The 12,174-nt window shown below is 42.0% G+C and overlaps 1 protein-coding gene and 1 pseudogene across 4 annotated transcripts in view; both read left to right on the top strand.

The window, feature by feature from the left end:
• Positions 1-12,174, top strand: part of LOC149998022 (SKA complex subunit 2) — a 78,313-nt gene that overhangs the window by 7,613 nt on the left and 58,526 nt on the right. For 3 of the 4 annotated variants that reach the window (XM_090257719.1, XM_090257717.1, XM_090257716.1), the window contains exon 3: positions 626-802. In XM_090257719.1, coding sequence (XP_090113845.1) covers positions 626-802 — 177 coding nt within the window. Of the gene's footprint in view, positions 1-625; positions 803-6,615; positions 7,206-12,174 lie in introns of those variants that run through there. The other variant, XM_090257718.1, reaches the window with a different exon arrangement.
• On the top strand, positions 1,734-2,459 carry LOC149998025 (enhancer of rudimentary homolog pseudogene; annotated as a pseudogene).

The raw sequence follows: 12,174 nt of genomic DNA, 5'->3' as shown, positions 1-12,174 counted from the left end.
GGCAGTGTTTAAGAATTTTATAAGTGGTTCACATTGTCTTATTCTTTAACAACAAATTAATATAGTTCCTTTAATCATCTTCTGAATCGCGTTTAAAATTGTATTTTAGAAATACTATGCAATTCATTGGTTTGAACTATGTATCAAACACTATGCATTTAAAATGACCTTATTTGATGTTTAATTGCTTTTTTGTGGACTATTTCTATACGTAGGCTTTATTTTTTTTAATTTTTATTTTTCAATTATAGTGACATTCAGTATTATTTTATATTGGTTTCAGGTGTACAGCATAGTGGTTGGACAATTATATAATTTATGAAGTGATCCTCCCAGTAATTGTAGTACCCACCGAACACCGTGCATAGTTATTAGAATATTATTGACTGTATTCCCTGTACTGTACTTCTGTACCTAGACTTTAAATTCCTTGAGGATAGAATCTAGGTCTTCTACTTACCTCTTTCTTTCCCTTCTCCATCCTTGTCACACAATTGCATAATAAAATATTCACAGTGTTTCTTAAATGGATGGTAGAATGCCTTGTATTTATTTTAATTCTTAAAAGAAGTTTAATTTTTCATTTCCACAATTTAATATACATATATATTTTTTCCTGATGTAGAAAAATCCAGTTACACTCTTACAGGAATTGTCAGCAATAAAGTCTCGATATCAGACTTTGCATGCACGCTTTAAGCCGATTGCTGAGGAGCAGAAAGAGACTAAGAGCCGCATCTGTGCTACTTTCAGTAAGACTATGACCATGATACAAGAACTCCAAAAGCAAACAGACCTGGAGGTAATGCTTTCAATTGACATGTTAAATTTGTAAAGTTTTTATTCTGAGTGTTGCTTTGAAAGATGAATCCTCAGTAATGTTCATTTTAAAATTCATCAGTTTGAACTGTTGATAGAAATGAGGTTTTCTTGATTCCCTTTTAATTTATTATCTCCTTGTATTTTAAAATGAGCATGTGAACTTGGCATGGCTGATTAAGAGGTATGCTGTCTTGGATTATGCTGTCATGGCAGAAAAGGTGATAATACTTATTAAATCTACCAGCTCTGTTGGTTCCATAATGTAAGGGACAAAGAAACTAGTGACCCTCAAACCAGTAGGAAATAATTAATAGCAAAGGACAAATGTAATTGAATCTTGAATTAGGGGGTCTCCGAGTCAACAGTATTAGCATACATACAAGTCAGGAAGTGACATTCTGCAGTTCATCACAAATGTCTCTGAGATCAAAGGGGGGAAGATATTCATCACCAAACACAGGGAAATGGGAAAATGTAGCTAGACAGCTCAACAAACAAGTTAGCAAATCTCCAAGGGAGAGCTGGAGACAGACCTATAACCAGATTACCCTTAGTTAATTACCACCCTCAGTTAATTTAATTAATCAAGTTAGACTGTAACTCCAGAGTATCCAGCATGGAAAAACGGAGGAGGAGGGAGAGGGGAAGGGGGTTTTACTTGCATTAGGTTAAAGCCAGCTTGCTTTGTCTGTTGGGGCACGCATATCTTTGTTTCGTGCCCCCAGCTCTGCAGACCTGTGAATGAACAACGCATCGGCTACTGCTGAGTCCTGTGTCCTGGTGTTTTTATTGTGAGCATTTCTCACAATAAGAACTAGTGAGAAGGGAAGGAGGATGGGGAGTGGAGGGAGCTCACCAAACCAACTGAAGGAACGAACTATAAAAAAAAGTCAGTTTTCGGCGTGCGGCTAAGCTCGTGTGAGGTGGTGGTGTCGGCGGCGGCTGCAGTGAAAGAGTTGGCGCGATGTCTCACACCATTCTGCTGGTACAGCCCACCAAGAGGCCAGAGGGCAGAACCTACGCCGACTATGAATCAGTGAACGAATGCATGGAAGGAAGGCGTTTGTAAAATGTGTGAAGAACATCTGAAGAGAATGAATCCCAACAGCCCCTCTATTACATATGATATCAGCCAGTTGTTTGACTTTATTGATGATCTGGCAGACCTCAGCTGTCTTGTTTACCGAGCTGATACCCAGACATACCAGCCTTATAACAAAGACTGGATTAAAGAGAAGATCTATGTGCTCCTTTGTCGGCAGGCCCAACAGGCCGGGAAATAGTTGTGCCGGAAGATTGAGGGTGGGCTTGGAATACAGGTGTACAGTGATCTGTAGTGGGAGTTTTGTATTATAGTAATCCTGTTTCCATTTTGGTACACTCTAGTCAGGGTTGAATGTGCTAGATGATAATGGCATCGAACAAGATCACCCCCCTTTTTTTCTTTTCCTGTTTTTTTTACTGAAACATTGTTATGATTTTGAGGAAAGTTTTTCTTCATCAGTTAATGTTCATATCTACTTTGCAACATTCACTGTACTAACCCTTCAAGTTGGGGTCGGGGTGGTGACCCAGTTTAGTTATGTCCTAAGATAAAGTCTTGGTGCAAAATAAATAAATGTTCTTTAGTTAAAAAAAAAAAAAAAAGTCAGTTATAGATGCTTTCCAGACTTCTCAGTCAGAATACTATTTTCCTGTTTTGGGGACAGTAGAGGGAGATCCTCTATTTCAGTTGCAGTAAGGTACAGTAAGGTGACTTTTTCATTTAATCCATGTGAATTTGGGGCAAATGTTGGCTTGATCAGCCAGACCACCTGGGCCATTCAGTAGCCAAATGTGGCTATATAAATTAAAATTCAAGTAATGAAATAAAATGAAAAATTCAGTTCTTCATCTACTGATCGGACAGTGCAGATATAGAATATTCCCAGCATCACAGACAGTTCTATGGGACAGCACTGCCCTGGAGATTCTAATTCTGTAGTTAGTTATATGGGGTGTTCTAGATTTGGCAGTATCTGTAGAGATGACCTAAAGTAGTCCCCTTACCTGCAGTTTGGCTTTCCCCAGTTTCATTTACCTGGAGTCCAAAAATATCAAATGGAGAATTCCAGAAATAAACAATTCATAAATTTTAAATTTCAAGCTATTTTAACATGATGAAATCTTGAACAGTCCCACTCCATTTTGCCTAGGGATGGAAATCACCCCTTTGTTCAGAGTATCCACGCTGTATATGCTACCTGCCCACCTGTTAGTCACTTTTTAGTTCTTTCAGTTATCAGATTGACTGTCCCAGGACAGCAATCCTTGTGTTCGAGTCACCCTTATTTTATAATATTTAATGCAAGAGTAGTGATGCTTGCAATTTGGATATGCCAAAGAGAAGCCAGAAATTGCTTCTTTTAAGTGAAAGGGGTGAGTACAGTACAAGAAGATATTTTGAGGACTTCCGGCCAAGACGGAGGCATAGACAGACATGCTGCGTCTTCCTCCACAACTAAGAAGGAATACAACTACCTCAAAACTAGAAACAACCAGAAGCTCCAGAAAATCAAACTGCATGGAAGTCTAACAAACAAAGACAGAAAGAAGAAATCCTCATCCAGCCAGGTAGGAGGGGCAGAGCCAGGGCGGAGAGGACGAGGTGTGGTGGTGGTGGCAGCAGGCCAGTGGAAAGCATAGTTACACATTTCAAAAAGTCAGGAGGGACACCTGGGGAGTGTTCTCAGCTCCTCACCAGACCTCGCAGCTCACGATCCCAGCACTGGGAAAAATCAAGCCTCATTGCTTCTGACTGTGCAAGCCAGTGGGGGTTGGGGCGGAGGCGGAAACTGCCGGTCTCTTAGTGGAGTCCACTTCTTTAAAGGGCTGCTACGGTCCTAGAACATACGCAGATCCACCCACCCTTGGAACGACGGCCAGGGCAATAGCCAGAGGGGTGCCAGTCCCATACGAAAGTGAGAGAGGTGCCTGGAGAAGGGGCAAGTACTGGGCAAGTGGCATTGTTCCCTCTCAGACCCCTCCCCCACCCACAGCGCCACAAGGACGTGAAACAGGTCATCCTGTACTGACGAATCCCTAAGGCTCCGCCCCTTGCAACGTAACAGGAGCGACAGCTCTACCTAAGACACAGAGGCAAACAAACATAGGAGCCTGTCAAGATGAGCAGACAGAGAAGTATGGCCCAAAAGAGGGAACAGATCAAGGTTCCAGTGGGAGAACTAAGTGACGGGGAGTTAGCCAACCTAACAGGCACAGAGTTCAAAACACTGGTGATGAAGATGCTCACAGGCTTGACATATGCTTGACTGATATGCTTGAGTATGGCAAACGCATAAGAGAAGAAGGCTATACTAGGTGAAATGAAGGAAAATTCACACAAAACCAAGGGTGAAGGGAAAACCGGGGTTCAAATCAATGATTTCGAACATAAGAAAAAAAGTCAACCAGGGCAGGAGGAGGAAACAAGAATTGAAAGAAATGAGGAGAGGCTTGGGAACCTCTGGGACAACTTTAAACGTGCCAACATCCGAATCATGGGGGTGCCAGAAGGAGAAGAGGAAGAGCAAGAAATTGAAAACTTATGTTAAAAAAATAACGGAGGAAAACTTCCTAAATTTTGCGAAGGAAGTAGACATACAAGTCCAGGAAGCACGGAGCGTCCCGGGCGAGCTGGACCCAGAAGGGACCACCCCAAGAAACATCATGATTAAAATGCCAAAGGTGAAAGATAAAGAGAGAATCCTAAAAGCAGCAAGAGAAGCTGAGAGTTGCCTACCAAGGGGTGCCTATAAGACCATCAGCTGATTTCTCAAAGGACACTTTGCAGGCAAGAAGGGACTGGCAAGCAGTATTCAATGTGATGAAAAGCAAGGACCTACAGCCAAGATTATTTTATCCAGCAAAGCTAGCATTTAGAATGGAAGGGCAGATGAAGTGCTTCCCAGACAAGGTAAAGCTAAAAGAGTTCATTACCACCAAACCATTATTATATGACATGTCAAAGGAACTTAAGAAAAAGAAGATCAAAACTATGAACACTAAAATGAGAACAAACTCACAAATATCAGCAACTGAATAAAAAAAAAAAAAACAATCCAACTAAGCAAACCAGAATAGGAACAGAATCATAGGTATAGGGTCATTTGGAGGGTTATCAACTGGGAAGGGCTTAGGGGGAGAAATGGGGAAATGGTGCAGGGATTAAGAAGCATAATCACTTGGTACAAAATAGACAGGGGGAAGTTAAGAATAATATAGGAAAGGGTGAAACCAAGGAACTTATATGCATGACCCATGGACATGAACTAAGAGGGGTGGGATTGCTGGAGGGAAGGACGGTACTGGGCAGAGGGGAGCAAAGGGGAAAAATAATTGGAACTACTGTAACAACATAATAAAATATACTTCAAAATATATACAAAATATAAAAAGATATTTTGCGATAGACCACATTCACATAACTTTTATTACAGTATATCATTATAATTATTCTATTTTATTATTGGTTATTGTTGTAAATCTCTTACTGTGTGCCTTATTTATAAATTAAGCTTTATCATAGGTATATATGTGTAGGAAAAAACAGTATAGATAGGGTTCAGACTATCTCCAATTTCAGGCATCCATTGCGGGGCTTGGAACATGTCTTGGGACGACTGTATATATTTAGGCAGATTTGGAACTATTTGAGTGATTCTTTAGGTTCTACCTCCTATTATTTCCCCATATAACATTTAGTTTCAGCCAGCCTGTTTGTTGGTGCTCTGTGAAAATCTTTTACAAGTTCCCTTTGGCTTCTCTTCTTCCCTTTGCTTTTGTTCCTATCTGCTTTTGTGAATACTATTTGCTGCTTGTTTTCTTAGCATCTGTTCTTCCTTCCTGCCTTACAGAGCACTGATTTTTCGTGAGATGTGTGCCATCCCTCACAGCCTCATGCCTGAGATAAATAACGCTAGCACTATCCTCAACACCAGTGTGTGCCTGATTGGTAATGGGAATGGATTTTCCTTTAACTAAACTTAATCCAGAAATGGGTTTTTAACCGAAATGATATGTAAGGAGGGAAAGTCTGAAAGTAGAAACTGAGGAAGAGTTTCCTCTCACTTCTGAGAAAGCCCTGGGAAAAGAAAACTTTCCTTCTAAACATTTTGCATAAATGTGATGCCTAGATCTATTTTCCTGTCAGCTTGAGGAAAAAGCCACCATCAAGGATGTCAGAGACATGAAATGGAAAAAAGAGTCCTTATATTCTTGAGCTCCTGAATAAACCAGCCCTGAAGTCTGCCCTTCTGTATTTATTTTGCAAAGATAATAACTTTTCTGATCATTTATCTATTTTGAAATATGTTTTTGTTACTTGCATCTAAAAGCATCTTAATTATCCTTCAAAATTTAGCCCAAGTTTCTACTTCTGAGGAAACTTCCAGGTTATTTTTCATTTACATTTGTTTACCAAAATACGTTTACAGTGTGGCATTCAAACATCATATCTTTGGTTCTGTCAAATTATAGTCCTTAAATTGTTTGATTTCTTGGTCTTGTTTCTTCAACTTAATTGCAAGTTCTTTGGAAGTTCAAACATCAGAGTACTTTGTATACAGATAGCTAAATAATCTATTTTTCCCTGCTTCCCTAAATTTGTGATCACATACATAGTATGAGTTTATAGCAATTATTGGTGTGATAAAGAAGTTAACAATTTGACAGTCTGTAAAGGTTTTCATAAAAATAAAGTATATTTGAGCCTTTAAAGGTTTTGAAATAAAGACTTTGTTATTTGTTTTCTAGCTGTCACCACTGACTGAAGAAGAGAAAACTGCGGTACAACAATTAAAATCTCACGTATCAGACTTATGAAGAAATGGACTTGCAGAGGGGAACTCTAATAGAGTAGAGATCAATTTCAGAGAGATTTAGGAGGATATCTTGTTAGCACTTGGTACTTAGAGGTGGGGTATGGTGAAGGAGAAGGTCTGGCCTGGGTAACTAGAAAGTGATGCCTTTCACAAGAGAAGGGAATATGAGAAGGGCAGATGTTCCTAAATTTCAGTCAAAAGGATGTAATGGGAATAAAGGGATTTAAGCACACATATTTAGTTTTGCAATTTCAGGCAAGGAAGTGCTAACATTATTTTGCATCTGTTTTTGTATAATCAGGGTAGCACAGATGTCCTATTGTAAAAGAATGTTTATGCACTATAAGTCAGTCCAATGTGAATAAGCATGCTTTAAAAGATAGAAAAAGTATTTGTATTATGTTATACAATATATTATAGAACTCTTCATTTTTGAAAATTTTGATTGAAGATGTGGTCACATTATCAGTGAGACTGCTATGTGACCTATAGTCTCCCATAAAACCTACCTTTTATAATCTGGTTTTTCTGTTGAGAGCCTTTTATTTTTGTCCTGTTCCTTCTGCTTCCTAATGTTGAACAGCATGAGTTCTGCTTTCCAGTGCTCTCTTAGGCTGTTCCTTTTGTATTTCAATATGACCTTTGTTCTCCTTCAGCCTATATTACTGTAATGGTTCATACTATGTGAAAGCTAAGAAATTGAAATCAGAAGAGCAATGGCGACTGCTGCTTGCCAGTTTTGTGTGTGTTTGTATATGTTTCCTTCATTATTTATTTATTTAAGATTTTATTTAATTTTAGAGAGAGGGGAAGGGAGGGAGAAAGAAGGGAGAGAAACATCAATTGGTTGCTTCATGCACACGCTCTGACCAGGAACCGAACCTGCAGCCCAGGCATGTATCCTTACCAGGAGTTGAATCGGCGACCCTTTGCTTTGCGGAAGGATGCCCAGTGAAGCCACACCAGTCAGGACCCCTTATTTATTTTTTTAATAACTTGACAATAAGGTAACTGTCCAAAGTAGGGGCAGATCTTGATATAAATGTTAATCGCAGGGTTATATATAATAGTAATACACACATCTGGCTAATAGCAGGCAAGTAGGAAAATAAGTCATGGTGTATTTATGCAATAAGAGGTGAGAGTTGTCTATAAATTTATTACTTTTAATGTTCTGGGAAATGCCAAATGGGGGAGGGGAAGCAGATACTGAAGTTGTGAAGTTAAGGTTGGGCTTTGACATGTATCTGAGATGTAAATAGCAGGTTTTAAATTTCAGCTGTGTGACCTTGAGCAAATCACTTAACTTCTATGTGCCTGGATGGTTGGAAGCACAATGAGATGGTGTTTGGTTTTGAAGGATACTTAGCAATCCTTCCATAAGTGATCTTTCCATATATGTAATAAAAATGAAGCATTGAAAGGACTAGGAAAAATGAATACAATATTGGGTCTGTAGGTTATAGAATTATACCTCAATATAAATTTAAAAATTTCTGTTATGAGAATGTATTTGTCTCTTGACCAACTTACAATAGCTGAGAAAACGGGGTTGGGAGAGTAGCTGCAGTTAAAATTGTGTTGTTCTGTTAGAATATTTCAAGAACAGAAAGCCCCCCCCACTTTTATAAAAATTGGAGAAAAATAAGTCACACCTTAGTAACAGATACTAATTTTATCCAGTCCTCAGGCAATTGATATTAAGGAAGTTCCTGTACATAAATCTTGGTGAGAGAATTTTTCAGTCAGATTAATCTTCCTAAATTCTCTTCGTCCATGGCTCACAGTTTAAAAAAACTTCTTGTTGTCCACTACTTATAAGAAAGTCCAGACTTCTGGCCAAGATGGAGGGCTAGACAGACATGCTGCGTCTCCCTCCACAGCTAAGAAGGAATACAACTACCTCAACACTAGAGACAACCAGAAGTTCCAGAAAATCAAGCTGCATGGAAATACAACAAAGAAAGAAAGAAGAAATCCTCATCCAGACAGGTAGGAGGGGCGGAGCTGGAGTGGAAAGGATGTGGTGTGGTGGCAGTGGCAGCATAGGCCACCAGAAAGCACAGTCACATCTTTTAAAAACTAGGGAGGGACACATGGGGAGCACTCCCAGCGCCAGACCAGACCGAGCACACAGCTCACAGTCCCAGCACCAGGGAAAATCAAGCCTCATTGCTTCTGACTGAGCAAACAAGTGGGGGTTGTGGTAGAGGCAGAAACTGCTGGTCTCTCAGCAGAGTCCGCTTGTTTAAAGGGCCCCCACAGTCCTAGAATGTCTGCAGACCCACCCCTTAGGGCACAACGGTCAGGGTAGCAGCTAGAGAGGTGCCAGTCTGGTGCGGAAGTGAGAGAAGTGCCTGGAAAAGGAGTGAGAGCTGAGCAAGCATTATTGTTCCTTCTCAGACCCCTCCCCACATACAGTGCCTCAATGTGGTGAAACGGGTCAACTCTACTCACAATCCCCAAGGCTCCGCCCTTACAATGTAACAGGAGCGACAGCTCTACCTAAGACACAGGCAAACAAACACAGGAGCCTGTCAAAATGAGTAGGCAGAGAGAAGTATGGCCCCAAAGAGGGAAAGGATCAAGGTTCCAGTGGGAGAACTAAGTGACAAGGAGATAACCAAACTAACAGATATTGAGTTCAAAACACTGGTGATGAAGATGCTCACAGGCTTGACATATGCTTAAGTACAGCAAACGCATAAGAGAAGAAGTGAAGGTTACGCTAAATAAAACAAAGAAAAATCCACAGAAAACCGATGGTGAAGGGAAGGAAATGGGCTCAAGTGAATGATTTGGAACATAAGGAAGGAAAAAAACAGCCAGCACAGAATGAGGAAACAAGAATTGAAAAAAATGAGGAGAGGCATAGAAATCTCTGGGACAACATCTGAACCATGGGGCGGGGGGTGGGGGTGGGGTGGTGCCAGAAGGAGAAGAGGAAGAGCAAGAAATTGAAAGCATATTTGAAAAAATGAAGCAGAAAATCCCAAATTTGGCAAAGTAAATGGACATACAAGTCCAGGAATCACAGAGTCCCAAACAAGCTAGACCCAAGGAGGACCACGTGAAGCCACATCATAATTTAAATACCAAAGTTCAACATAAAGAGGGAATCTTAAGAGCAGCAAGAGAAAAGCAGAGAGTTACCTACAAAGGGGTGCCTATAAGACCATCAGCTGGTTTCGCAAAAGAAACTTTGCAGACAAAAAGGGACTGGCAAGGAGTATTTAATGTGATGAAAAGCGAGGATCCACATTAAGATTACTCTATCCAGCAAAGCTATCTTTTAGAATGGAAGGGCAGATGACGTGCTCCCAAGACAAGGTAAAGCTAAAGGAGTTCATCATCACCAAGCCATTATTATATGAAATTCAAAGGGAGTTAATTATTAACAAGAAGATTAAAATTATGAACATTAAAATGACAACAAACTCACAAATGAATATAAAACAAAAAAATCCAACTAAGCAAACAAGAATAGGAACAGAATCATAGGTATGGGGATCATGAGGAGGGTTATCAGTTGTGAGGTGGAAGGGGGAGAAATGAGGAAATGGTGCAGGGATTAAGAAGCATAATTGGTTGGTACAAAATAGATGGGGAAGATAACAAGAGGAAGGGGTGAAGCCAGAGAACTTACATGCATGGGCCATGAACATGAACTAAGGGGGTGGGATTGCTGAAGGGAAGAGGGGTACTGGGTGGAAGGGAGCAAAGGGAAAAAAAATTCAGATTACTGTAACAACATAATCAATAAAATATATTTATAAAATAAAATAAAAAGAAAGTCCAAATACTCCCTGACTGGTATGGCTTGGTGGGTTACGCATCATCCTGCAAACAACAAGTTCTCTGGTTCAGTTTCTGGTCAGGGTACATACCTGGGTTGTGGGCCAGGTCCCCCGTTGAGGGCGTGCAAGAGGCAGCCTTTGGCTGTTTGTCTCCCTCTTTATCCCTTCCCTTCCCCTCTCTGAAAATGAATAAAATCTTTTTTTTTTTTTTTTTAAAAAAAGGTCCAAACGCTTTGATACTTAAGAATTTTATAGGTTATTGTTGATTCTCTACATGTGCACTTCTAGGTTGGGTGAAGTGTAATAGTTGTTTGCAAACAAACCAGAAAGAAAAAAATTAAATTCGGATTAAGAATCTGATGCAAGTCCTTCGTCTCATACCTTCAATTCCTGCAATATTTAAGCATGTCCTATACCAGAAAATTGTAGAAAGCAGCCGCCAATATAGGAAAGCTCGATGCAGTTGATACCCATTTGCACTTCGTATAGTTTCATGGCAACAGCGCATCTCAAGCGGCAAGAAATGCAGCCTGTGGTGTGGCACTTAGATCTGCACAATTTATGGTCCCGTTCAGGTACCCCCGAATGAAGAAACGCCACCGCTCTGGTTTTCGCAGTCTTGAGCTTCGGAAGTCTTAAAAACCTGAGACTGGGCTTTCAGAGAAAAAACGACTAGCTAGGAAACCTTTGCACCACGGTTTTGCAAAGGGAGGATCATAAACCATCTGCCAAAATCACCTAGAACGGTTGTTAAAAACGCGGATTTGGTGGGGCCCAAGCCTCTAGAATCATGGAGACCGAGTCCTAGGGATGTGGCTCTGGAGTTTGCGTTTCGCACTGGCATTCCTGGGAGCTGCGGTCTCTGGCCGGCAAGTTTGAGAGCGGTGAGGCTCCGCCCCTATCCTGGCCACGCTCTCCGCTCCCTGCTCCCTGCGTTTTCCGGAGTGGAGGGTACGCAACTGCAGAAGCGAACCGCCAAATCTCGTGTGCGCCCCCGCACCGCAGGAACTAGGTGCAGCCTCTCCGTGGTGCTCCCCTAACACTGCGTCCTGCGCTTCCAGCTGCCCTGGTTACCGTTGGTGTTTGTGAATTCCCTGCAGCGCATTCTTAGCTGGGGACCAGCGCGTCTGGGCTTCTGCAGCATTTCCGTAGGGCGCGCCCCCCAGTCTGCGTCACTTGGGCCAAGGCTGCCTCCTGGTACCCAGCGGGCGGTTGAACCCGGAGGAAGGAGCTGCGGCCAACACTTGCCCTCCCACTGCGTCCTAGGGCGGGCACGCGGATAAAAATGGCGAAGTGGGGGTAGCTGGTGGAGAAGCGATGGGGAGCGCAGGTGGGGCGGTCGTTGGAACCTCCTGACGTGGACACCGGGTTGTTCTCCGCGGCAATTTGAAGTGGCGACCTCGGGCTGGCACTTACTAGGTCTGACCGCGGACTCCGTGGGTCACCAAGCCCCGGCAAGAGTCAGAGGCAATGGATGAACAGAGCGTGGAGGTGAGGGGCTTTGAGAAGGTTGGTGATTAGTCTGCCCCTGTCACTCGGGGAGGGCTTTTTAGTCAGGGCGCCTGGTCCTAGTTCTCTGGCCCGGCACCCTACTCTGCTGCTCTGGCTGTGGTGAGGGCTGGCCAGGTGCGAAGGACGTGGTGCTTGTTCCGCAGCCCTCTGGTGTCTGTGCTCGGAACGTTCCCGCAGTCAGG

Source organism: Furipterus horrens, unplaced genomic scaffold (genome assembly GCF_987537825.1).
Source record: "Furipterus horrens unplaced genomic scaffold, mFurHor1.1.pri manual_scaffold_11, whole genome shotgun sequence".
Lineage (NCBI taxonomy): Eukaryota > Metazoa > Chordata > Mammalia > Chiroptera > Furipteridae > Furipterus > Furipterus horrens.
This window is presented reverse-complemented; position numbering and strand designations above follow the sequence as displayed.